Raw genomic sequence first — 27,911 nt, 5'->3', positions numbered from 1 at the left:
GGCATCATATGGAGCTTGCAGGGATGGGGCCATACATACTGTCTTGTGACCAGAGGGAGCCATACGGCTGTACATGTCACCTGTAACGTCCCCACAAGGGATGGATCTAACTAGGTCAAACTCCAAATGTAATGCTGGATCAGAAAGGTGGCAGCCAGCCGCTGCACGGGCAAGAATCGCTGCATTCTGTTTCTCCAACAGTTTTTAGGTCACACCCAGCACCAGGTACTCACCTCACTGACTAATGAGCTGCCACCCCAGCTGAGAAAGGCCCGCAGGCACAAGGCAGGGCAGCACTAGCAGAGGAGCTGCAGGCAGGCAGCACACAGCACCCCCTCCCCAGCCAAGGGCACCCTCCACTCCCCACACATCCACCCGAAGTCACAGGCTGTACCTCCCATGCCCCCACCAGACGGTGCGTTATCTCCATCCGTAACCTAAACATGGCAAAGCAAGAGGAGCTGCATCCACTGACGCGATCGAGGTGGGTAGAGCTACTGAACCTCATGTAAATACATTATTGATTTTTTCTTCCTCCAGATGGTGCAATTCAGAAAAATTGTTTTTAAATTATGCCTTGCAGAAACACTGAGAAGTGCAGCTAATAACAGGCATATTTCAGGTGAACGCTGACCTCCTTTTCTTCCCCATCAAGCTAAAGCATCCAAAGCACTACAAGCACTTTGTATAAATTACCTGCAGCCTATGAACTTGAACAGAAGGCACTCTAATTGGAACTACAGCACTGCAACCTCTTACCTACTGCTCATTTATGTTTCCAGCAGGATTTGAAGTCGGCTACAGAAAACTACTCAGATTAATTGCAATGTTCAGTATAATTCTTTTCCTTCCTTTTAAAGACAAATAACAAAGTGCACCCAGGAAAAATTAATTTGCCTGATGAGCTCAACCTAGTTCTACTTTAAAGTGGCGAGAGAGACTCCAGCAAACAACAGGAAGACCAGCCAGGAGCCCCCAGCCAGCTCCCCATGGCTGCCTTCAGGGGTGGGTACCAGCACAGTGGAACCCACCAGCTCTGCTGCAGCATCCTTCTCACCCAGAGAGTCGCTGCCACCAAGGGGCCAAAAGGCAATTTTAAATGAGTCATTCCTTAAAAGTTCTACCTTTTGTTACTAGAAGTTGGTTTAAAACCAACAGGCAGAAAACCCAGTAAGGGTCCATGGAGCCGAGGCTGCTGTGCTCCATGGGGGTGTAAGGGATGAGTGTTCTCCACCAGAACTGGGAAAAAAAACCCATCCAAAACCACAACCAATAACAATAATTGTATCCGCATTTCCATGTTGTGAAACACTGAAGCACCTCTTCTGGCCCTTGCCACCAAACCTGATGGAAAGATCCCAACTTCTCCAGCAGAAGCTGGAACACAATTTTCCACAGCAAAACAAAGGCAACAGTGGAAACCCACTAACTCCTTCCCCCTGCCCATCTGTCACCCACTTGTGAATTCATGTCAGACCAACCAGTGCAGCCAGCATTGCTGTTTCGCTACTAAAAGGCACTTGCAGGACACTTAACTCCCTGGGGATACTGAATCAGATCATAATAGATTTTGAGCTCAGTTTGCTTCTGATTTTTTTAATGTACCAAAAAGAAATCTTCATTTTCTGGCCAAATGAAATTTTTCCAAAGTGCATCACTTCTAACAAGAATGTTGGTGTTCAGCCAGAAAATAGGGACTCAGACCCTCTGTTTTTTAATCTTTACAACTGAAATTTTCCCAAAGACAAGTGCCACCAGGTCTTCAGAAAACCTCAGCATCCCAGCAAGTCTGAGGCAGTTACAAGCACGCAGTGCCAGCTGGGCAGAGAGGGGGAAAAACATACACTTTTTTTTATATGTACACAAAGCACAACTCACCTTCATTAGAGCACCAGCTGAGACCCCCGAGAAGTCTGTCTCCATTCAGGCTCACACTCCCACAACCACCACAATCAAGAGCCTCCCAGGTGAAACAGTTTGAGCTTTTCCCCAAAATGTTTTGCTTCAGAGAAGCCAGGGCACCTGCGCTGCCACCCTCCCCAAGCACCCACCAGACCTGCTCGTGAAGCAACAAGCTCTGTACTTCCAGTGAGCACACACTGTGCCAATGTCACGCAGGGCTGATCTTACAGAGGAAAGTACGTGGATCTCATGTACGTTCCTGGGTATTTATTAGCCAATTCCAAACCCAGGATTCTTTACATATAAAAATGTGTCCCTGTAAATCAGCTTCTCTCAGAACTGACCAAATACTCTCCTATCCAGCTCTTAGTAAGTCCAGGCTGGACCAGCTGAGGAAGGAGGGATGAATGTTAAAACTGCAGCTCCTTAACCAAAACATCCTCCACAAGCATCTCCACAGCACCACATGGTCAGGAGCCAGAGCAGGTCTCAGCTCACCCGGGGAAGCAAAGCATCGCCTGCAAATTCACCCCCCGCTCCCCCTCCTGTGAAGGCAGGAGCTAACGGGCCAACTTCCAAAAAATTAAGTCGTAACTTTTTGGCAGTTTTCCCGGTACTTTTAAAAAAAACCGCAACTGTAAAGTAGGTCACTGTACAATATGGAATTTCCCAGATATTTGCACCTTTCAGTAGAAAGCTAAACACTGGAAGGGACGAATTTCCACTGTGGGTGAAAAACGGGCTCAGGGTCATCTGAAGATATGAAACGTGGCTGCTGGTGTGCTGGAGGATCCCCTTCTGGTCCTGGAGCATCCCACCACCCCTGCATGCTGCACGAGGCTTAACGCCCCCGCAGTGCTCCCAGACATAACCCCCCTTGCCCATCTAACAAGGGATGGCACTGTGGATCACTGGGATGCCAGGCTGGTGGCACACGCCAGCCCCAGGCCGGTACCCACTGACACATCTGCAGCAGCTGCTGGGGCCCCAGGCTCGGGCCGAGGGGCTGAGCTCGCAGCTCTCCACCTACCAGCATGGCCAGGGCTGCAACCCGTGGGTGTATCAGCTCTGGGCACTGCCCGCGGCACCAACACACGTCAAAACCACCCAAGGACAGCTGAATCCATGCCGCAGCAGGCTGCCCCCCGCGCATGGCAGCGAGCCACTCGCCTGGCCAAGGCACGGGCAAGGTGCTCCCCATCACTGGGGCGGGAGGGTGGCAACACAGGGAACAGACAAGCCATTGCACAACACCCCTCGTGCCCAGCGCTGCGCCCACTGGCACTCTGCCCTGCTGAGCACCCGCACCCCCCACCCTCTGGAGAGCGGTGCTGCCCCTTACCCCACTTGGAGGGGAAAGATGGCATCAGCCTGGCTGCTCCAGGAACACCCACCCAGCGGGGCACAGTGGTGCTGCCTGCCCCCTGCCCCGCCGCGGGGACGGTCTGTGGGCAGCAGAGCCCAGCTCCTGGGGACCCCCTGCCACACAGGCACTGGCAGTAGACGGTGGTCACAGCCCCAAATCACTCCCCACCGAACATCCCCAGACCTCTTCTCAGGGACAGCTCCTAACACCTGTATTTATGACCCTGCTTCCCTTATTTTATAAAGGGAAGCTGCTAGTAGGGTTTTTCTGTAATGTAACAAAGGCAAAAATGCTACAAAGATTAAAGAAAAAAACCACTTATTTTTTCTCTTTTAAATAGCACTTGTTAGTAATTTACTGCTGTGCTTTTGAATACAGTCGCGGTACACTCTCCCAGTGATCCAAAGTCAGCAGATGTAGTAGAAGGAACTTACCCCTTTTTTAAACACACTTTTCTGCCTGGTAGAAGAGTTTCAGTCGTGATGGGTTATTATTAATTACTGCCCTGCTTTACTTCACATTTCCTCCCAGTGAAGGGTGACTTGTGGGTCTCTGCACTGCCTGCAGAGAAAAGCAGCATCACTCTTGACAGGTAGAGGGGAATTTATGGGGCTTTTAGATTAAAATATATTATGTTTACTTGTTAACAAGATTTATTCTAGTTTTTTGTTTTATTTATAATGCACTGACTCAGAGCTAGGGCAGCCTTTACACACGTTTTTATCTGACCAGTTTTAAATATTTTAAAACTCTTTTCAAAAGCATTAAGGTAGCAAAAACTAAACAGGGGGAAGGAAAGTAAAGTTTGCTTATAAACCTTGCACAGAAAGTTACTTTAAGTCAACTTTACTTTAAATAGGAATTAGGCTATTTAGGTTTTCTCTTATCTCCAAAGTAACACCTTCCTTTATAATATGTATTAGCAAGCATGTGATGGGGGCACACATGTTTTTGCTGAAATCAGTCATGACGTGACATGCAGCAGCTCTACGCTGTCCCCCTCCCCAACACAGGGCATTAAAAGCTTGAGCCCAACTAACTCCCAGCACAGAGAGTTCTTGCAGAACCAGACCCCAGAGAGGCACAGAGCACCCACTAGCCAGCAGCCCACCTGCTAATTTAGAGGATTAAATACAGTTGGTGGGCAGGCGCAGTGTGATACTCCCAGGTGCCTCTATCACAGCCATCAGCATCACCTGAAGCCTACACACCCGCCCAGCATGACCTGCTTCCCTGGGAGCCTGAGGGCTATGTACTGGGGGCAACAGCACCAAATCCTCCCCCCAGACAAGCATGTCAGTGGGTAACCCCTAAACTATCTGTGACAAACAGCTGCCCCTTGTTGAACCAGCTGCAGGAGCTACAACCACACAAATACACACAATTCTTGTGTAAATGAGATTCGTTAACATTTGATCAGTTTTCTGTGCATAAATATTTGCAGAAGCTCTTTATCTTCTTCCACAGAGTATCTTTCTCCCCAGATGCTCAGCCAGCCTGCTTTTTTTTCATGTTAACCATGAAGAAAATGCTGTAGGCCTAAAAAACTACAAAAACCAACAAAGTGTAACAACATGAGAAGCGTTATTAGCACTGCACACACACGTGGCAATGCCTTGTTATGGGCACCCTGCACTCTGCCCAGCTAGGAAGGACAGGTTTCACATGAGACCCCCTGTTACAGCTCCATTTGGCCCAAAGAAATAAGCAGTCAGGTCATTAAACCGTTCGTTTGTTCCAGGGCTCCCAGCAAACATGAGGCTTCAAAGCTGCAACATGCAGCCATGTTGCTGGGAATTATGTTGGGAATAGGCAGGAATTCTGGAAAAGTGCCATTTTTGAGGGCAAAACCTGGGGAACATGTAGACCTCCCCTGGCTTGTCCGGTGCTCTGCTTGCCGACAGAGGCAGTGGGGCTGGTGGTGCGGCCCCACACACACCACGGGTGCTGGGGGTGTCTCAGGATGGAGCAGGGTGCCGTGTCGAGCTCCCGCCTGCCCATCCCCCACCTCAAAGCCCTTTTCTGTTGGCCAACAGCAAGAAAAGAAGAGTTAGCATTGGGTCAGATGATCAAAATTGGCCTTTTGCCCCCTGTGATGCGCAAGGGTAGCAGGGAGCTGATAGCCTCGTATAGAGCAATATAAGGATAACGCTGCTTTTAACCATGAAAGAGCTTAATGCCACGTGTCCTCAAGGGGTGCTCCTGGTGCCAGCTGAAACTGCCCCGGGGTGGGACCCCAACTGCACTGCCAGAGACCCATGCTCTGGCACACCGGTACCTGCAGGCATCCCGCTGCTCACAGGCATCACGGAGAGCATAAGGAGCCCAAATAGAAAAAAACCCAAAGTTACATAAAGATATAAATCAGGAGGAGTGTTTTTTTTCTTTTTTCTTCAACTTTTTTTTTGTTCAGCTTTTAAAAGGAAAAAACATGAAAAAAACTTTTCTATACAAGTACGTTTTGTTCGATGCCCTGTTTTTGTAAGATGATGCCACAATAGAACTGAGTCATCTCACGCCATTATACCATCATTTGATCTGGTTTTCCTAATATTCCCCCCGATCTGTTCCATCCCTGCAGGACAAATTCCCACCCTGAGAATAAAGGACAGAAAGAAGTGCAATAGGTACAGATTATTGTAATATAAACTGAAAGTTCATCTTGTTATTTAAATGCAGGAGCCAGCAATGGGATGAAATCGTCAGAAGAAGGATGCAGTTGTGTGATGGCTGAGCTCAGGTTGGAGGCAGCAGCAGCCCTGGAACCACTGATGCCCTGCGTTTCAAATCCAGGGTGAGGAACCCCCAGGGCAGCCCAGGGCAGGGGACGCCCAGGGAGCTCAACAGCCCCCAGCGTGGGGGTCCTGTGGTGGGACCCACCTCCACCACAGCCGCTCCTGTTCAGTTCTGTCCCTGGAGAACCAGGCAGCAGGATTGCTCCAGAGACATTTTTGCAGCTGGGAGGTGAAGTGCTGCTGCACTGCTGACTTGCTGGGTCAGTGCGAGGGGAGACATGAGTGGGGCAGCCGCAGCCCCTGCGGGGATGTGTCCCCAGGCTGGCTGGTGTCAGCACACTGGGGAGGGCTGCAGACCAGGGACAGGCCAGCAGGGTTTGCAGAGTTCAAAAAGAATGCCTGTACTCCAGGCCATCGATCTGTTTAATATCTAAGGCTGAAAACATGCCTTGGCCATGACTTCTAAGCACCACCAGACGGCATCTGGTGAGGATGAGCCCTCCAGGCTATGTGCAAAGGTCTGACAGGAGCAGGGATCTGAAACGGAAGGTGAAGTGCTCCCAGCAGCAAGGGGACTGGAGCACCAGGGTGAGTGGGGTGCTTTCCTCATCACCAGATGCTTTATATCACATACTTTTCTCTAAAATATATTCTCCAGCCCAGCCTGACCATGCAGCAGGAACTCACCCAGGGAGATGCTCAGCCCATGGTACCCAGCGGGTCTGACCTGATGCTCCCACATGCTCTGCTCCCTTGGTTGTGGCCGCTGCAACACCCAGACCTGGGGACAGTGAAATGCTTTTTTCAGGACTTGGAAAATGAGATCTTTGGCTTTTTTTGCTTGTTTGATTGCTTTTGGTTTTTAATAAATGTCATGGGCCTGGCAAGCCTCACTTCTTTGCATTTACACTGCTCTGGCTATTCTACCTCCAAATACACCAGTTTGCTTTTTCTCCTGCTACTGAAGCCAATGCTCCCTGGATCCCCAGGTCCCTCCTGAGCCTCTGCCAGCAGTAACACTGCACCCACATGGTGCAGAGCTGCCCGAGGCGGACAGATGGACAGTGTGACACTGCGCTGGGGGTACCAGCCCAGACCAATTCACTTTGCTCGTGCCCTGCAGCAGTATTCACTCCTGCATCCCTGGGAATCTGTTTATTATCCTGTCATGGAGCACAACCAGCACCATCCTTCCAGCTGTCCAGGCTCCCAGCAGTGAAGCCAAGATGCGCTGGTTAAGCATCCCTGCCTCCGAAGCAAGGAAATAGATTTGTCCTTTCTGTTCTCTTCAATTTTCGAAGTAAACAATTCATCCCCGCTGCTGTGCCAGTCACCTTGGGGTGTCTATTAAATCTCCCAGTAACTTGAGGGAGGACTGCAAAGGCGGCAGCAGGGTTTTCTGCAGCCTGCAGCGTTAGTCAGCTCCACGTGTCACACGCTCACCCAAAGAGACAAGGATCACCCTCCGCCTCGGCAGGTTAAAAGCTTTTCCATTAGCAACTTTGTTGGATGCATTTTGTGAAAAGATAAAGCACTATGAGAAAATAGAGCCTTGTCATTTACATCTGCAAATAATTGAGGGCTGATAATGAGAACAAATCAATCAAGACAGAGCAATTGGATTGCAAGGTCTTTGCGAGCGGTATCAATGGGAAAAACATATAGAACTCTGGCACTTTAATGGTCTCTCTGCATCGTTTGCAAGAGACCAAGACTGCCAAAGGGAGTCCAGTCTACTCCTCTGGCTTGAGACTTGCTGATGTGTAAAACAAATGAGAATCGAAGCAGAAATAAAGAGAAAAATAGGTGTGAGGGAATTCTGCAGACAAAATGGAGAAACTGACACCAAAATAGAAAGTTTGTGCCCAGAGCCCGAGCCCGTGCATCGCAGGCACACCTCTGCTGGCAGGCGGGAGGGCAGCTACCCGGCCCCGGCCTGAGCAAGGGGCACCGGGGCAGAAACCAAACAAGGGCTGACAGAGGAGCTGCGGCAGCTCTTGTGGGGATGGGAGCCTGAAAGCACGAGGGCACCTTTGCTGTGCCGAGCAGGTGGCAAGGGGCTGCCAGGGCACAGGCCAGCATTGGCCATTTGCCTGCCAGGGCACAGGGGGAGCATTGCTGAGCCCCCCGGTCTCTGGGGCTTGGTTGGAAACAGAACCCCACAACTAAATCTCTGCAGCTTTATCAATGCTTTCAAGTACCTGCTTCCCAGCCAAGGAGCTGCCATCCCAGCGAGGAGATGAGGATGCTCCGCAGAGCCTGGCTCCTGAGAGCCAGCACCACCACAGCCCCCAGTGGGTTCCCACATGCCGCCCTCCCATACTGAAAACCAGCCCGTGTTGCCAGAAACCCAGCTGCAGCCTTCGGGCACGTACACCCCGCCAACCCTGTCTGCGCAGCGGGCAGGGGCACCAGGCAAGGAGGGTGATTCCCTGTCCCCCGTGCAGGCACTTGGAGCGCCCGGGCTGGGGGCAGTGCGCGCACAGGGCTGACCCTTGGTGGCAGTCAGCAGCTCTGTGCCTGCAAACATGCCTATGAAGAACAAAATGTGATTCCTGCACAAAGCAGAGCTGGCTCCTGACATTTAGAACACATGATGAGTGCCTGGCAGTTAAAAAAAAAATAACAAAAAAACCCAGTGGAAATGTACCGTCTCTTCCCCCAAAGATGGTGTTAGTGACCTAAGATTACAGCAGTGTCACTTCAAATGACAGGAACATTTACAACACTTTCTGTTTACAAGGCAACACCAAATGTGGCAATTTCTTTCAATGCTTTGCTCTGAACTGCATCCTGCCTCCTGACAGCAATGTCCCTTTTCACAATCCTTTCCTAATTGATCTTGGGAGCAAATTAAATTATTTTCTCTTTGAAAGGATCCAATCATGGGTATTCTTTAATTCCTTTGAAAATAGAATATAACTTTTTATTTTTAAAGGCAAATACTATCCACCAGGTATTCAGCACTTTAAAAACTTGATTTCTAAAGAGTACAAAAGATCAGTGCCATTCTGCCAAGCCCGTTTATCTGGGCGCTTTGTTTCTTCAGCTAATGCAAACTAAAGCATAATGGCATCAGATGGATTTACTGTTCTGCGTTTAATTGGCCTCTTGTCTGCACCTGGCTCTTGCCTGCCAGTGTCGGCTGGTTTAGGCTCTCAGCCAAACCAGGTTTCCAGCCAGTAGCTAAGGCGAGCTGTTTATTCACTGGAGAAAAAAAAACCAAACAAAAAAACCTAACCAAAAAAAAACCAAAACAAAACAAAGCTTCAGTCAGATTCAGCACAAAGTTTAAAAAATAGGAGCATGACAGCAGGTGACCGCCTGCCTGTGCAGTGTCCTGGACCAAGCAGGAGATGCACCGGGCGCGGTCCCGAGCTCGGGGGCACAGGAGGGTCTGACCCCCAGCTCTTGGGTGCACTGTGACAGCCCGGGCACCTGGGCATCCTGCTGCCCTCCCGTGCATGTGCTGCTTGTACAGACCATGGACCACAGCGCCACACCGCATCACACCCCTCCTGCTGCCCTTCCTGCCCGCCCCACTCTCCGGTGATGCTGCTGCTGCACTCACCCCCACCCCATGCTCCCCTTACCAAATCCTTTGCTTTTCTCAAGTTTTGCCTCTGCTAAGCAGGATTCCCTAGAAAAGCTTTAATGACCTGTCACCTTTCACATCCCTCTGTGGTTCAGAGTGTTGTTCGGCTGCAGAGCAGGGGAGGGTGGGCTCTTCAGCTGGAACCAAGAATTCACCCAGGAAAACATCCCTCGAGCCGCAGACCAGTGGCCATGCCCGGCATGAGCATCATTATTTCCAGCTGCAAAGGTAACTAGAAATGGAGTTTTCCCCAAGGCCCTGTTATCCCTCCAAATAAGGCAATGGATTAATATTAAAGCAGATTAAGTGCTCTAAATCTTGCCACTTTTACTGAAATGTTTGTCCCATTAGTGAGACAGACGTGAAACAGAATACACAAAAAAAGAAATAAACACAGAAAAAAAAAACCACAGGCTTGAAAGCTGGAAATAGAGTTGAAAACGATGGGTTTAGATCATGGGAAAACTATCGTGCATTGAATTTGTGTCCTCAGAGCTGTCAGCTCATCAGCATGGAAACAAACACCAGGTCTGGGGAAGGCAAACTTTCCAGATGTGCTTGACTTCGGGCAGCAACACTCCTGCAGCACCAGCGAGGCTGGGCCCTGGCAGTGGCAGCAGTGCCCAACCCACGCACAGCAAGTCCTGCCATCACCGCGTCAGATGCTGCGGCCACACGGACCCCCAGCCCCCACGCACATTCCTCCCTCCCGCTCCGGCTTTACTCCCTGCTCCTCTGCTACTCAGTCCGATGCATGATCCAGCCTCATTTCTTATAGAGTGATTTTGTGTAAAGCTTTTGCCTCCAGACCTTCGGTTCCTCTCGGCTCCAGATTCCCAGCGCTCCCCCTCAGACCCTCGGTCGTCCCATTCTGCCCCTCCCCAGGGAGCTGCCAGTTCCAGGGCTGCACCCAGCCCTCCCTCCCTACCACCCTGCTCCCCCCAAGGTGCCCGGGTTTCAGATATAAAAACAACCAAAGCCACCCATTAAATCCTGACACTGGGTTGATTGTAGGTAGGTATTTACAGCAGAAATCTGCTCCTAGCACAGTTATTTTTCATGGAGCCAAATGTTTCATCCCCTGCTCATCAAATGTGTGCCATGGTTCCGGGGGAGCAGAGCTGTGCCTATGTCACGGCAAGGAAGGGTTCAGAAGCTCACGGGCTTCTCTCCGCATTTGTGCTGACCCAACCCCAGCCAGGAACGTTCGGAACAATCATGTGTATTTAGAGCAAAGAGAAACAAGGACTTCTCAGCCGCTGGAGCAGGGAAGCAGGCAGCTGACAGAAAATGCAGCACAGGATCAAGAGGCAGCTTTGAACACGGGAGAGCTCATTCCCGGTAACAGAGCAGCCCTCCGGCAGAGACTTGCAGGCAAATTCAAGCTGTTCATGTGCCGCTGTGGCAGGGAGCACGGGGACACCTTTGATCAGCCAGTGACTTAAGCTCCAACATGGGACACAGCACTGGAAGACCCTCAAAGCAAAAGCTGCAGGTGGCTGCTGGTTTGCAGCCAGAGCGGGACGGCTCCCCAGCCCTGGGGCTGTTCTCCAGCGGGCCAGGGCAGACCTGGGTCCTGGGGACGAGCAGAGACAGTCAGTTTTTCACTCATGTTAAGGACGGGGGTTTCCTAGAACCCTTCATATTCCATCAGCCTGTCAGTTTCCCAAGACAGATGAGAACCTTGTGCCCAACCAGCCCACCCACTCCCTGCACTCCGACAGCCCGCTGTATTGGAGGGTGATTCTGCTAAGCCATTCAGGGACCCCTGCTGACAGCGTCACTGAGTCACATCCCTTACAATAACTACTCAAATCTCTGGAGATTTATACAAAATGAACTTCAGCTGAAGATTTTTGTTATACAAAATGCAAGTTTGTGACAGACTAAGGTTTGAAGATTGCTGGTGATAACACACTGACTGCAAAGCAAGCTTAAAATAACACACCTAGTAACAGCTAGCATGAGTTAGCCACAGAATAAAGTTCTAAACCAGCAGGCGTCCCTACTGGGAAGAATACGGGTTCAGCCCGTCAACTGATCCCAGAAGCTACAATGGAGCCTTCCCTAACTTCTCCCCTCATTTGCTCACTTTTCAGACTTTGTAGTACAATCCCAGAACCCTGACCATGTGCCCTGGCCTCACAAAGAGCACCCCGCTTCCCAGAAGAAGACTCAACCCTTCTCTTTCTGGCACCCAGCAGATGGGCAACACAGGCTTCAAAGAAGAGACTGGATTGTATTTGACTTCCATTATTCACAAACTACTTCTGCTTTGGGGGTGGGGGAGGAGGCAAATGCTTCCTCTGTCCTAATTCCAGAATCCAGACTGATGCGAGAAGAAAAATGCTAGTCCTAAAATTGTACACAGCAGCTCAAACAGAAGAAATTTGATTATTTCCTCAGGCACACAAAGTAGCAACTCAATAAAAATAAATATGCTAATGAATATATTTAGTCTTGGCCATTACATTTCATAAATATTTACTGTTCCGTATTCAGAGTCCAAATTTGCAAGAATCGTTTAACAACCAAAATAAGATGAAGTATTTTGTTCCACCGTGCCAGTATGGAATACAGTCATTTCCTAAGGACTGTGTTGCGGCTCTTCCACCACAAAGTATGGGCCAGCATCTCCCACAGCATAAACCTGTAGCGCCACCCACGGAAGCAAAGGTTCGTGGATTTCACTGCTGGAGAGCCGGTGGTGGCCACAGGCTGTGGCTGGGCTGTTCAGCAGTATGCTTGTTTAGCTTCAGAATAGGATGGTTGAGACCAATAAATATTGAAATAAGCAGGACCACAGCACTTAGGCATAGTATGAGGAAGAGTCCACTAAGAGTTTACATGACGTTTCAGGAAATAAAGCACAACCCACCCTGAAAAATGCAGAGCCCATTGTTTTCCTTTAGGGCAATCAAATGCCTGGTTTAAATCTTCACAAAGAACACATGCAGGCTCTCATGGGGCTATTTGTAAAGTGTGGTATTACCCTAACACAGTAAAGGGTATCAAAGACAGGTTGTGCTTATCTGAATTTTAAATGAAAAGTTTAAAATAAAACCATCCTGATGCGGTGTGTGTAACAGAAGGAAGAGAAGCGTATGAGAGATGCTCTTTGTCAAGATCTTTTGCGCTTGATCAATTCCCCTCCAGGTTTCTTCTTCTTCTACTCAGAAGCAATACGAGAGAAATACTTTTAGAAAGAATTCAAATATATGCAAAACTTGTATTAAGGCATATCTTTACAGCAGAAAATAATCAAGCTGGCAGGAGTATAATAACCAAATACTTCCAACACTGCCATCAGAACTGAAGTAATGCGTGACTCAAGCGGGGAACAGTAACCCTACTCGGCTGCTACCACTCAGCTTCATTTCTGCAGAAGGAATTAAGCTGTGAAATAAAGAGGGCACAGGGTGTGCTTGCGCCTCCCTTGATAAGGCACAAAGCAACTGGTTGACTAGGCAAGGGTGTCTTCAGAGCAACAAGGGCTATTTTTGTTTTGTTGCTCTATGTTCCCTTACCAAATTCTCAGTCTCTAGAGATTATAGCACCAATTCACAGGAAGATGCTGTTTCCAAGCTTACAGTTGATCCTCCATGACTTTCATTATCAATGTTCCCTTAAGCAGTACAATTCCTTAATCTTTTGTAAAACATTTGCAGTCTGTGGTGGTCTTTTCTTCCAGCTGTGTATATTAAACGCTCTTTCCTCAATAAAAATGGTACCAGTAAAGTTCAGACAATGGACCTGGAATTCCCATGGCAATGAAGATATGTGGTTCCGAGGAAACTCTTATGCAAATACATTTTCTCCTGCAAAAGCAGAGAAAATAGCTTTTAGAAGAAATTTATTAGGAGGTAATCAATAGTCATTTCCTCTTGTTCTAACGCTAATTTAAGAGTCGACCAATTCTTCTCTCCACAGATAACCCCTGAAGATACTACTTTTCAGTAAAGATTCTTAGATAGGACCAACATCTTATTTTACTAAGGCTATTACACTCATGGTAAATTAACAAAAACCAGAGGATGAAGTACAGGACACATAAGTCATTTTCATCAACATACTATTCAGTAACTCTGCAATAGTATTGAGCCTAATGCTGCAGTAGATCACTACTTTTCTCGAAAATTCCTCAAAAATTGCATGCTATTTATAATGGACAAAACCCCCACATTTATTTGTAGAACTACAAGGAGCACAATGTGCAATAGGTGTCACTAACTCTCAACAATTTTTACAATCTGTAGATGCATGTTGCACTTAAGCTGCTCACTAAGAGCACGATCACCTACACTGCTCCTGAAGAAGCGTCTCCATTATTTTAATACCCTGGAAAAAAAGCAAAAAAAATGCCAGTTTTGCACACAACTTAAGTATTTCATACATTAGAAAGGGCATCCCACAACATACCATTAAGCCTTAAAAGAAATTGCGTATTATGGTCCTGCACAAACTCAGTGCGGGTCTCCCCTCTGCCTGGGAAGCACAAGGAACATTACAGCAGAGGCTGCTCAGGGGAACCTAGAAAGGACCAAGGACCCTTAGCAGCTTGCAAGCTCTTCCAGGCCAAGACTGCGCTTGATCAGGTCACACATTTCATTCCAGTTCTGTCACTGCTTCGCTTGCACCAAACCACTACTCATCCCTGCACCTTGGTATTTCCATTTTAAAGAGGGATATACCATCACTCATGTTCTTTGCATGCAAGCAATTGGGAGCGTGAGTATGAAAGCGCCCCATAAAAGCCCCATGATTATTTCTATAATGAAGGAATTCATGTTGGAATGAAGTAAAAAATGCCATCAGAGGACCAAGAAGGTGAATACTTCTTTCTCCAGGACTGATCTATGAAGGAAGGAGGAAATTCTAAACAATGAACTATTAATCAAAGCAAAATGCACGTTGAATCTAGGGGGTTTGTTTGGCAGGGGGTTTGCTGCAGACAAGCAGCTCACCAGCCTGCAACCTGGGTGCTCACCAACCAGCAACGGCTGCAGGGGTGCAAACCACGGAACTACCTACAGCAGGGCAGCCATCCAAAAACTGGGGCGAAGCTTTCAACCAAGTGCTTTTCCCACGTCAGGGCTACAGCCTGCTCCACAGCCAGATGCTTTACTATTCTGCAATTAGTTTAGGTTCGAGGTTCAGTACAAAGTGAGAGAGAAGCAGCGTGTACTGAAACTGTAGTGATTTGCCAACCCTGCCTCTAATGTTTGGTGAGATCATGTGGACTAAAGCAAGCTCTGAGCTTAGCTATAACCTGTGTGGGGCTAAGGTTTACCCTAGTAGGCTCTCTGTTTGTCAAGATAAAAGAAAAAGGATTTCTCTGAGTCACTGTGAGAGGAGGTAAAAAAGGGCAATGTTAACAAATAGGTCAAGAGAATTTCTCTTCACATCTCTACAAAACCAAAATGGACGAGGTATTTTATACCTATAAAAAACAGTTCATCTTCCATGCCTATTCTTTGTAGAAGGCAATAAACTGGCTACCTTAGTCTATCAGCCTAAATTGGACATGCCACTGTTTACAGAATGAAGCACTAATTGCCGTAAGTGAAGACTCGGAGGTTTGCCTAGGGAATTTAAAAATGTTACTTATTGAATCAATTATGTTCACAGTGTGACAACAGCTTTTTCTTTTATTTCTCCTCATAGCGCTGCAGACTTTTAGGCAATGTGGTGTTGAGGAAGAAAAGGGGACTGAGAGGGGACTCAATTAAATGAATAAAATATGAAAGGGCAGGCACAAGTCATTACCCAGTATCTTTTCAGCTAGGAACAACTAAATCAAAGCCTAATCAATATATTCCTTTCAACTAAAGTCCAAACACTTAAGTCTCAGCCCCAGGAGATCAAGCTTAAAGGAGCTAAATTTACACTGCTTAGAGTGCAATGATGCACTTGAAATGCAGAACAAACATTGCCTACTCACTGCACTCTGCACCTCTACAGCTGCAGCTTAAAAGCTTCTCTGATGGACAAGACACAGAATAGTTTTATTTTCAGAGGTGGAAGTGCTCTGCTAGTGTAAGAGCTCTCCTGCCGTAAGTGTCTACATACAGCCCTTATCAGTGCAATACCCCAAGGCACTCGAAGGGATGGGAGCCCAGCAGATCCCAGTCCAGCAACAGCTATGGGCAACTCCTCCAGCAAGTGCCACTTTGTCCCCACAGCCAGTACGTGGAAACCACACCGACCCAGCAGTGGGGTGACAGGGCAATGAGGGAAATGAGAAATGGCAGTCTAAGGACTTTCCAGCACTACAGACTTGTTGAGCAGCCTACATTTGCATCTGGAGTAGCTGCCAGGAGCCAGACTGGACTGCCAGCTGACAGGGACAGTCAGAACATATCACATCTGTAGCAACTCCACAGCTTTACCAAACACTGTAAGTTTTAAAGAAGAGGTTAAGTGATGTACAGGAAAAAGATAAATGGCCTGTTTGAATGTGATGAAGGCAATGCCTATTGCAGTGCACACCCCATTTCTGTTGCCATCACAAAAGCAGGGTAGCATTTTAACAGACTAGCAGAAGATTTTATGCTGTCTCTGAAAAGAGCACCTAAGACCTTTCAATCTTTTTCTTACCACGACAAAACATTTTTCAGTTAGATATCTGTTATTTGAGCTCAGTGCCACCATTTAACAAACACTACATCATGGCTTTTAACTTCCATCTCCTTATATATTCAAGTTAAGCAAAAAAATAAGAAACCAAGATGTGAAAATGACAGAAATGTTGCAACATTTAAGAGGCAACAATAAAACACCTACCAACATAACAAAAGTTTCCCACTACAAACGCTCCTTTATTGTGTGGCCTTAAAATCACTCATAACTTCATCATCTGTACTGCTTCACACTGCCAGAGATCATTGTAACTTAGACAGGTACAAACTAATTAGGCCACTCTTTAAACAAATTTTAAAAACTCAAACACACAAAGGCCGACTTCAGGGGCCACCACTACCCCCTGGGCTGGAAACTTCTTGCAGACAAGGGAGCATCCTTTCACCTCTCTGAAGGAAGCCAGGCTCTCACCATCAGACCCAGCACAGGCTGCGCTGGTAGCTGGCATTTACCAGCGTATCTGCTCAGACTTCTGAATTATTCAGGAGCAGAGTTTTATTGGCAATAATGTGAGTGCACATCATGCATTAATACCTTTTCTGAACAGGTAAGAAAAAAAATAACCATAAATGCTGTAATTTTTTCACTCAAATGCACTACAACTTCTATACAAACAAAAGCAGGGCAGAAAGATTTTCTCTCCTACATTTTTGTTCAGAGTTGGAACAAAGTAAGGGAAACATGACAAGTATGAGGAGCCATAAAATGTCACTGTCGTTCTGCTAGGCATTAAAAAAAACCCTACCCACAGAACAGGCTCATATCTCAGTTACAAAAATAATGATTCAAAAGAGAAGTGCCTTTGGTATCCATGAATAGTAACTTTCCCTCTCTTTCTACAAAATAAAGATACTTAATATTGACTGCGTGAATACATGAGCATTATTGTTGTCAAACAGATTTTAATATCCATTCAGTATTTCCTCCTGCTCTTCATGTAGCTCATCCCCTACTCCATTTCCTCTGCCCCCTCACGTTGCTGCCTCCCACTGATTCCTTACTCCCTTATCTCATCTGAGCCTGTCCAAACAGATGGATGGAGGAGTGCACTGCTGTCAGGATAGAGGAGATAAAGCAGGAATCATGGTTTGGCTTTGAAAGTAACATCCTTACCTATTCCAACCAATTATACCAGGTGCAGAGCCTTTTTGGTCAGGCCGTTAGGAAGGATGGAGATCAGGTACTGGAAGTAGTAAATGGAAGCCTAGACAGCATTTATCAAGCATTGTCATACATGCAACATATACATTTTAAAACTTTAAATATTGTCTTTGTATTGCCATTTATTACATTTGGGTATAATGTGCCTCAGAACTACTCTTATGGCCAAGCCACCAAAGGAACCCTGTCTAAGAGCTTAGAAGAAATGAGATGCCTAGATACAGCTTCTGCCTTAGGGAGACAGATGTTTTGGAGGTGGGGGGAAAAACCAGGCAAGACCACACATTTATACCAGATCTGGTGCACTTGTATTTTTCTTTTTCACAGTTCTGCAGACACAGCCAAAATTGCTAAAGGATTTCTAATGCAGCACTGTAGAGATACTGCGAGCTAGTCTGCTCTACCCGCTAGCTCCACGCTGCCACAAGCCAGCAAGATGTGTCCCATTGCTCACAGTCACTGCTTACATTAGCATAGCTCACGATTTCTGGGGTTTTTCTTTCAAAGCCTCAACAAAAGTATCTTACAGTTATCAAGAATAATCAAATATATTTCTACCTACAGCTCTTGGGACACAGGTTCCAAAATCAGGTTTTCAAGCACAAATGAGAGGTGGGGACTGTCAGCCCCTAGGCTGGCAGAGAGGAGACAGTCCCGAGGGACTGCGGGTGGGGTGCTGCCCAGGCTCCCACTGACTTCAGTGCAAGAAAAGGCAGGACACTGCTAAGGCCACTTCAAAACAAAACCAAACCAAAAAAGCCCCAAAACCAAAAACCCCACCTTCAAGAGTATTAACCTCTTGGTCCCTGTGAATAATTAAAGAATGGCATAAGGTATGATCTGAACCATGGACATCTAAGTTCATGTGAAAAACAAATTTTTCAATTAGATAACTAAAAAATGATAAATAATGGTAAATCTAAATTCATTATAGTCTTGCAGTACATAAGATTCATGAGCGCAGCCATGAAAATGCCATGGCCATGTTTTCAGGCACATACACATGCTTTCATTCACCTGAAACAAGATATAAACTGGAGGGAGGGAAAAAGAAAGAAAGAAAGAAACAAACAAAAAAACCCAAAACAAAAAGAAAAAAAAAAGAAATAAGGCAAAAACCCTCTCAGTTTCTCATTAGAAAAGTTTAGTGAAATGTTCCTTCCTTCTCCTTCTTGCTCCCTTTTCAGCAGATGTAGATTTTAAACAGTCTGCACAGCACAACCTGAACCCCCAAATCTCTTCAAAGTATAAACTCGCAGAGAACAAGAATTCCACAAAACTTCATTTCCCAATGAACAAATGCTTCAGGAGACATGGCTCTTAAACCTAGTTTATCAATATGACATGACTCCCCGAAATGAAAAGCCTTTGAACACCACCTCCCTTGGGATGCTCTGCTGGATAGCTTTTATCCTCTTTCATAATTCTTACTGAAAGACAGAACTATTGAAGTATACAGAACTGCTACAGGGAGATTGACTGTGGCTATTGTAAATACATCAAGCTGCCAAAAAAAAACCCCTGACATTACTGGAGAAAAATGTGTGACATGATATAAATTCATGTTGACTACTTTTGACTACTTCAGTATAAAGGTGCTATAGAACGGCAAATTATTACTACAGTATTAGCTGGTACAATGAGGCATTAGGAAGAAGAACTGTTCCAGTGCCTGGGGGAAATCAGGAATAAGAATGAATTACAGAAACTGATACAGTCATATACGCCATGTTTTAAGATGTATCTGAAATAAAACTATTACCATAATAAAACTAAATCCATTTTTATTCTGCTTATTCTCTGTAGACAAAATATCAAATATTCTTTCAACAATTAAAAGATACAAAGAATCCAGACTCAATTTAATTTTGAACCCAAGATGATCTGGTGATTCAAAAAAATACAGAATATAACTCAGAGAGGAAATTCAAGCAAAAAAATTACTTACCTTCCTCACAGCCTGTTTTAAAAATGATTGAGCAAAAGCTTCCAACACACAGTTGAGCAAACCTGCCCCCGTGACTGATATTTGGCCTTTTTGTGTGAAGTCTGTCCTAAGAAACAGGAACAGAACATCCTTTTATTTTTCTGTCTACTTAGTAAACACTAAGCGTATGTTAGAAAGTTAGTCTTTGATACCCAAGTACAGGATTAATCTCTTACATTCACACATTTTGTATGACAATCTCAAAGGCAAACACACAGCAGACCAGTGGCATAACAAGATGCTTGTGACGAGCATCTCCCGCCGCCAGCACTGCTGAAGGTCCAGCTGGACTCTGCTCCAGGGAGGACACAAGACACACGTTTACTGGAGAAACCCAAAGAGCAGCAACACAGAGAGGTCTGAAGGAGACACAACAGCTGTCCCCAGAATCATGAAAGCCAACGGCAGACACAGGAAAATACACCTCTACAATTTTATAGAGTCCTCAGGACATCATTCCACCCAAGCAGAGGTGGTGATACCAGTGAGGAGAGGACCCCGCAGTCCCATCCCGGCAGCACGCAGGCGAACCACCATCACTGATGCCCTCGGTGTGCCACTAACATCTTTAATTTCTGTCAATGCAATTCAGTAAAAATGCAGACACATGGAGTTGCAGTGAAGAAGCAGGAGAACATGAGAAGTTTGCCCCAACCACAGAATGGATGTCAGCACTAAAAATCCACCACTGAACTCAGCCGCTTTGGTTGGAATTTATTTATTCATTTTGCAGTTTCACCATTGAGCCTCTTTCTTTTTTGTCCCCTACAAGGAAAATATTGATCTCTAATTGATTTCTGTAGCACGCAGCTAGCAATGCCGCATCATTACAACACAGTCACAGGGAGAAGTCTATTAATGAGATCCAGCTACTAAATTATTGACTAGTTAAGTACAGCAAATTTGGTCTAATTGTTTTCATGATGGGGGTTTAATTAAAGTGTCTTTAGTATAAAAAGTCTAGCAATATTCTTGCTCCGATAGTGTCAGGGAGAGTTTCCAAAGCCTGCATGGCTTTCAAAATTAAATTAAAAGTTACATCCAATGCAAGGCTCTTCAAAAGAGGGAGCTTTTGTACGGAAGATCTTTTTAATTCCCATCTCCAGCTGACAAGCACTGCTCATGCATCACGTGCCTCTCTCCACGTCAGGGAGGCATCTCACCCTGCGCCCACCGCACTGCAAGAGACTGTGGCTCCCTTGGGCTCTCTGAAATGAGGGAAAGTGCTGGGCAATAAAGGGAATCTGATGGCAATTGAGGGATATAACATGAAAAAGCATCAAAATGCTCCTGGCAGGGAGGGGGAAAGCAGTCAAACCAAAACACGCAGGGATGGCAAACAGCACCAGAGACAAAATTCAAGGTACACAGGGATTCTCCACTGTGGAAAACCAGATATAATGTGTCCCGACACATGGAAATTTGCCAGTACACAACTTCAGCATAAATCCAGGCAGCTACAAGGGAGTTTTGCCACTGACTTTCCCTTTCAGTTTGGCACTGTGCACCAGACAACTCTTCCCAGAGCCCTCCCCGTCAATACGGACACTGCCCATCTCAGCTGGGTGGGTAGCAGGCTCATACCTAATTTATGTAATATACACTTTTAGGGTAAGTGCAAATGAATCACTCTAGGAATTTCCAACGCAAACACATATGCGTGCAAGCAGAGGGGAACAGCTGACAAGATTCAGACGGGTTTGATATACCAGCAGTGAAAGCCGTGAGCCCCAGAGCCCTCTGGAGCTGCATTGCGGGGCAGTGCTGGCGAACACTGGGCAGTGCCAGCAAACCAGCCCCAATCCTCTGCAGGCAAACACTGCTCAGGGCTGGACCTGCCCTACCTGCAGCACAGCCTCGCCTGCAGGGACTAACTGGCTTTCTTTGGACTTCAGGCATCAAAAGGAGATGCTTGTCTGTAACAGCAATTAAATCACAGAAACCAAATAAAAAGTGTCACAAAGAAGTTCAGCCAAGAGGGTAACAGGTGCTTTCTGGCCTCTGAATATCCGGATATGCCCCATCGTGCCTTTTTCAATGGTTTATAATTTATTTACAGTAATGTCTGTTTGCTACTAGATCTTTTCAGACTTTTATATACTCTTACTTGGAAGCACCCACAATAATTCACTTTGCAAGAATATGCAGCACTTGGCATCACTGCATTCACATTTATCTAGAACAGAATAACCACCTGATGCTAAAAGGAAGAACTGTTTGGGACTAAGCAAGCATCACTTCAATTGCCCCAGTTCTATTAGGGACACCAGGAATGTCACAGTCTCCCTTCCCTGACTTGCAGCTCTCTCACTGAAAATAATAAATGATGTAACTGCCAATCTCAAACTGGGTGAACTAATTCATGTCCTCTGGAAGAGGTTCTCCTAGGCGCCTAGGGACTGGATTCATAGTTTGATTTTCTACAGCATATTGGTCTACAAAGTAGCTGAGCTGAAGTCAGCACAGACAGTTGTAACTTCATCTGACAAGGGCAGAAATATTCTAGATTCCCATCAACATCATCCCACCACAGGTGGGACCAGGCTGCAGCTCTCCAAAGCAGCAGCTCCGTAATCAACCCCACTGCAAGAGACCTTGCAGAGGCACAGAGCAGGGCAGTGGGTGCCATGGCTGTAACGCACCCAGGGAACACCCACAAAGCAGCCTGCAGCCAGCACCCCAACAACCCCCCAAGCCACCAGCTCCCTGCTGGGCTGGGAACAGGCAATGCCTGGCACAGAGCCCATCACACACCCTTCTAGCGACCTAAAGAGTTTCACAAGGTCGCTATTGAAATCTGCCCAGCAGTGCACAGTAGGGGAGAACAACAAGTTTCTCTCTGTACTCAGGCTACTATCACTCTCATAACACTGTTCTCTTTTTAGGGGCATAATATACAATTTTCCCACTAATCAGGATCACTTGAGTCTCCTCACTGTGTGTTTTCTTATTTCTCTCCACTACAACAGTATGCTGCTAATGTTATGCCCTTTGCGTAATTCCTTCGCCTATTAAAATGTAAATGTCACCGTATGTACACTACATGCAGCTGAAATTTCACACCCGTTTTGGCAGCCAGCATTTGTTAGATCCGATTACCTTCATAAGAACCCTGAAGAGGTGACAGTGGTGTGCACAGGCATGCCCAGGTATCCTTGAACCTACCCAGCCAGGGCTGCATGGCTGAGGGCTGCAGGCTCCTGCAGCCAAGTATTGCCGCTGCTGACCTGCACCGGCACCCACCGCACCTCCAGAGGCACCGGCAGCTCGGCAGGTGCTGCAAACCTGCATGAGCGAACCTGCTGAGGCTGCCATCACACCCTGGCAGCCCAGGTATGCCTCTGCCTTCCCCATTGCCAGTGTGCTTCAAGGTAAGAGTGAGCAGTGGTGATGCCAAACTCGCACAACTCCCCTGCACAAGCCTGCAGGAGCAGACACAGCATGCTAAGGACAGCATCTCTCCTAAACTGGAACTGAAAAGCCTTGAAAATAGGGTGTGAGTGGCCGAACAGCTGCAGTAAATCAGTTTCTACACCAACAGGACCAACATCTACAGCTGCAATGCAAGTCTGATGCAGAGGAAGCCTCAGTAAGGACAGAGGGTCCCAGCAAACTTTTGAAACAAAACATTTTAAAAAGCCAGAGGAACATGTCCTCAAACAGCAATGTCCCAGCATGGGGCTTTCAAAAATGCCTCAGCCACAAGGAATTTAATTTCATCTGAAGTTGCTGGGGTTCTTCCTTAACACCCTTAGAGCTTTCCAAAGTCACATGGACCTTGCTGGACATCCCTGCCACACTTCCCAGAGAACATCACAAGGCAAAAGTAACAACAAATTACAAGAGACACTAGAACAAAGAATTAATGGGGTTGACATCAGCTGGAAATAAATCTTTTTTTAAAGACAGTCACATTATCACATACCTGCTCATTTCAGTGCTATGGAAGTTAGAAATTCCACTCTGATCCTGCTGTAAATGTGCATAAAGACATTTCTAGGCTCCACTGTGTACAAACACAAGTCTGTGCTCTCCCAGGCAAAGTCCCACAGCAGCTCACATCTCTGGGTCACAGCGGGCCAAACACCGGAGAAAGAAAATTGTTTGGGAACAAGTACGTTCCATGCCAATGGTGGGCAAGCAGGAGGGAGCTGATAATTTTTAAACTGCTGTCCAAGCATCTGTTGGTAGATGCAAGAGCAAAACGAACACTCTGGCTACACCTGCTGTGCAGGAACAGCAGGGCAGCCTTCTGTAACTGCAAAGCAGCACATAGAAAATTAACTTCCAGCGATTATTTGTGCTCTGGCCAGAGCCTAAGCTTACGTCTGAACAAGCCAGAGGAAAGCTACAGGACATCTACAGCTGCTGCTTCAAATGCATTCAAGACATACCAAAGAAATTGTTATTCAGACCCCTCTCATTGCAAAAGGCAACAGAAAACCCATCTGCAGGGCTTCGGGCCTGCAGCAGCAGCCCAGAGCCAGCACAGGGATGCTGCTGTACCCAGAGGCCAGTACTCACCAGTTTGGATTCTCCAAGCTCTCTCTGAAGACAGACTCCTCACTGAGAGACGCATACTGTGTCCACGTAAGGCAATGAGTTTTCATAGTCATATTTCTTTTCCGCATATTAAGCCAAGATTCCTCTTCCAAGTAGATGTCGGGCACTTTTAAGACACCGACCTGGCAAACAGAATTACAGCTTTTTAAGAAAAAAAGGTAGAAACACTTCCCAGTACTTTTAAAGTGTTACTAGCCTCATAGGGTAAGACTGAGGATTCAGCAGGAGGGCACAACAGCTGTGGATAGCCCAAATATGAACACTCAAATTGTTCAGAAGCTACTGAAGGCCATGTAAACGCTCCAAAATTTAGGGAAGCGGCTCAGTCCCCAGCCAGGCTTCCAAGACCACTGCAGGCCAACTTACCAGCATCACTTCATGCTTCCTGTCTTGCTGATGACAACTAACTTATGACAAAGAAGGATAAGAGAAGCCACTTCCAAACCGTTAAATGCAAGGGAGCCAAACCCACCAGCTAAACCATGAGGGCAGGAGAACAGCTTGCACCTCTGCCCTGCTCCAGCTCCTTTCTCCCAGGAGGCCTCCTCCTCCTCCAAGAGCCCACTCTCAAACTGAGTGACCTTGATCTAATAAGCGTGGGCTAAAGAAAGGATAAAAATCTCACCATCGGTTTATTTACATTCTGCCTGTATAGGACAATGATATGTTCTCCTTGGCAGGTGAGGCTTGGAAGAGACAAACACATGTTTAGAGGCAAAAACATACAGAGTTGTCAGCACCAGAAAAAGAGGACATGCACACGTTTAAGCATGCAGACAGTGAAATAGTAGTTGTTTGATCATGCATGAATGTAAATGTACTTTTCTGTATACAGACTATCTGCTGCAAGATACTCTGAAAAAAACCCAAAGAATAAATAAGGCAAATTCTCCTCCCATAACAAACTGTGAAGAAAGGGCTGTCACTAAAAGAGACACTAAGGGATTGCACAACCCAGGTTCTAATGTTTTCTACAGCCTTGTCTTATCTTCTTCATTGGAACCCTACGATGCCGTATTTAACTTGCAACATGCTACAGGCACATTAAGTATTCTTTCATTCCCTCTGAATTCACTTACAGAATAGTCTTGTGAGAGATTACAACCCAACATGTTCAGAAGCCATGGATCAGACATCCAAAACACCTGAGCTCATCTTAGAATTACCTAGTTTTTATTACTAGCTGCCACCCTTTTGCCGAGATCCACGAGACTGAGCTTTTGTAAAAATACCATCTACCACACAAAAATCGTATTGACAGCAATATGATCATTATATTGGGATGGGGGGAATGGCTGTACTTTCACCGTGGCCCAGGTAAGCTTTTAAAGCAGCTTTACTTTTTCCAGGTACAAAAGTTGAAAGCCCATCTGCATGTAAAACAACCACCACCACCAGTTACATCTTAGTCTGCTCAAGGCCGCAATTTTGTCCATTCAAGTTAAGTATAGAATCGGTTCCTAGAGGGTTTTTTTCTCTTAACTTATCTTTTAAACTCTTCTAATTAAAAAAAAAAAAAAAAAAAAAAAAAGAAATCATTTGGAAATGTGATTCTTTTAAACAAGATAAAACACCGTGAAGCATTAAGGTTTTACAAGTTGACTAAATTTCTCTAAATAGTTACCTTTCTTAAAATTTCAGGAATTACATTCTGGCATGTTGCAATTCTCCTCCAGTAAATAATCCCTGTAGACAAATCTGATTATAAAAGAAAATCAGAAAGGAAGAGTTACAGCCGCTAGTATTACCATTTTTTAACAAAAGCAAAGTAGTTGAAAGACTTCACATCAGAGCAAATGTGCAAACAGAAATGCTGGCAAATTAACAGAGTGCTGGGGGAGGGGGTCATTTGCTTTGGGGGTTGGGTTTTTTTGTTTTTTAAGTATAACCCAGTACTGCTCCTGCTTTGCCAGACAGAGGGCTCTAAGTAAGACTGCTATGGGCATTCTGTGCTCTGCCTGAGGAGGAAGGCACCTGTATCCATCACTGTAACCCAGACTCCCCTATTCCAGCACACAGTACTAACATTTTACTGGCATTTATACTGGTGCTCCTGGGTAGCAAAGCACACTGCAGGCAGTGCCAGGCTGCATGGGAGCGTGCAGCTACCAGACCAACGTACAGGCTTAGGCTTTAATTTATTTCTATCCCCACCCCAATTTATATTCTCAGGCTCATTCTCCGGGCAAACACACTGTGTACAAGTTTTACAGAACAGTCCTGTCTCATCACACATTCAGTTTTGTATTGAGTTGGACCCAGTGACAAGGACAAAACTATCTATTAGGAAACAAATTACAGTTATTTAGTACCTCCAAAAAAATGGTTGGCTTTTAGAATCACTTTGCCTTTTAATATTTAATGACCCAGATCAAGAACAGAACGCTACTGAACAAGAAGCCAACTGGCAGGCGGCCCAGGTTAAAGACTTCTCTGGGATAAAAAGAGTACCTTCTCGAATAGTTGCATTTGGTGGGATCTGTGAAATGAAAACTTCATGGGGTTTGGTTTTCAGAATTCTTAACAAACACCACATTAATAATATGAAGCACCTCCATGCAACATGGAATAGAAAAGCATTCTCTGGAAAGAGTGGTTTACTGCATTTGAAGAAAACAGCAACAGCAGCACTAATGCTCAGCTTTCTTGAATCCCAGGGCAACCTCACTAACAACTTGGTTAGAGAGCATAAACCTGGAATTAAGAGCCATCATTAAACCTGAGCTGCAAGACAGAACACATCTCTAAATGTATGATAAAGAATTTAGGGACTAAAACTTCACAGAACCATAGAATGGTTTGGGTTGGAAGGCACCTTAAATATCACCCAGTTCCAACTCCCTGCAATGGGCAGGGACACCTCCCACTAGACCAGGCTGCTCTGAGCTACATCAACTCCATCAAAACTTTAATTCCAAAGCGTCTGGGACTAAAAGTTTAAAGTCTACAAGTTATTTCATCCCAAATAGGTATTTGATCAGAGTTCCCATATTAGGAAGAAAGGTTGTTATTTCCACACAAAGTCCTATAGTACTTGTTTCCCACGTGGCTGCACAACTGTTTAACCCACCCTCCCACAGGCATGTTACTTTAAGTTCCTAATTGCAAGCAATTCCTGCAAGCTCAGCAACAGGAAAACAAAAGGCCATGTGGTACCAGCAGACCTGATCTGACAACTGTGCTCCAGCCCAAGCAGATTTATTTTCCTCTCAATATGATTGGGAAACAGTAACTTCTGATTTTCAGTGTTTCAGGAATTCTGACTGATGAAGCAAGAGACTGACGATGTGTGATGGCTTTCTGAGCATCAGCATCCTACAAGGCCACCACGTGAGTGTGATTCCTGGAACTACCTCCTCATCCAGGAGGTGAAACAGCAAGAGATCCCTCCGAAGGCAGGGATCATGAAAGCCAAGTAGCACAATGCCTGCAGAGCGCCTGAGGCTCGATCCATACAACTCACTGTGCTTCCTTCCAGGGGCCTTACATCTGATCTGTGGAGCACTGCAGATGGAAATCATCACAGAAACACCAAGGAACCATAACACAAAAGAACATCTACACAGAAACAGGCACAACATGTCTGACGGCCCTGGAATAAGCTGAAAATTCAAATACTTAATGCAGTTAAACCCCACACTTTGGGGTGGGGAGTAGACTATATTTTCTTCGTTTTGCTTACACAATGTCCAGCACACAGAATCCCAGGCAAGTCTGCAGTGCACGGCTTCTAAGGAAATAGAAGTATTTCATAATTAATTTTAAAGGTTATGAAAAATTTTAACTAGCTCTGTAAAAATATTCAGGCAGCTTACCTGTTTTCTCTTCCACTGTTTCTACAGCTGTGATGTGTTTCTCCATGGGACTGGGATACTGGGATAAAAATGCATAGGATGAAGATTACCACTTCTCATACAGGTAAAAGAAAATCACTAGCTGTCACTTGTCAAGTCAGAAGCACTT

The 27,911-nt window shown here is 46.0% G+C and overlaps 1 protein-coding gene across 26 annotated transcripts in view; it reads right to left on the bottom strand.

Annotated features, from left to right (window-relative positions):
* PRELID2 (PRELI domain containing 2) overlaps positions 1 to 27,911 on the bottom strand; it is a 107,340-nt gene that overhangs the window by 71,273 nt on the left and 8,156 nt on the right. For 14 of the 26 annotated variants that reach the window (XR_008823458.1, XR_008823459.1, XM_056348565.1 and 11 more), the window contains 5 exons: positions 27,764 to 27,821; positions 27,631 to 27,678; positions 25,573 to 25,646; positions 23,910 to 24,070; positions 19,347 to 19,452 (listed from right to left, as the gene is read on the bottom strand). Coding sequence is in view for 24 of the 26 variants with exons in the window: in XM_056348567.1 (XP_056204542.1) it covers positions 19,347 to 19,452; positions 23,910 to 24,070; positions 25,573 to 25,646; positions 27,631 to 27,678; positions 27,764 to 27,821 (447 nt within the window). In the remaining 2 variants the exon portion in view is untranslated. The other 12 variants (XM_056348568.1, XM_056348574.1, XM_056348584.1 and 9 more) reach the window with 7 other exon arrangements.

Source organism: Falco biarmicus, chromosome 8, assembly GCF_023638135.1.
Source record: "Falco biarmicus isolate bFalBia1 chromosome 8, bFalBia1.pri, whole genome shotgun sequence".
Lineage (NCBI taxonomy): Eukaryota > Metazoa > Chordata > Aves > Falconiformes > Falconidae > Falco > Falco biarmicus.
Note: the sequence above shows the minus strand (reverse complement) of the source record. Positions and strands in the feature narration are given on the sequence as shown.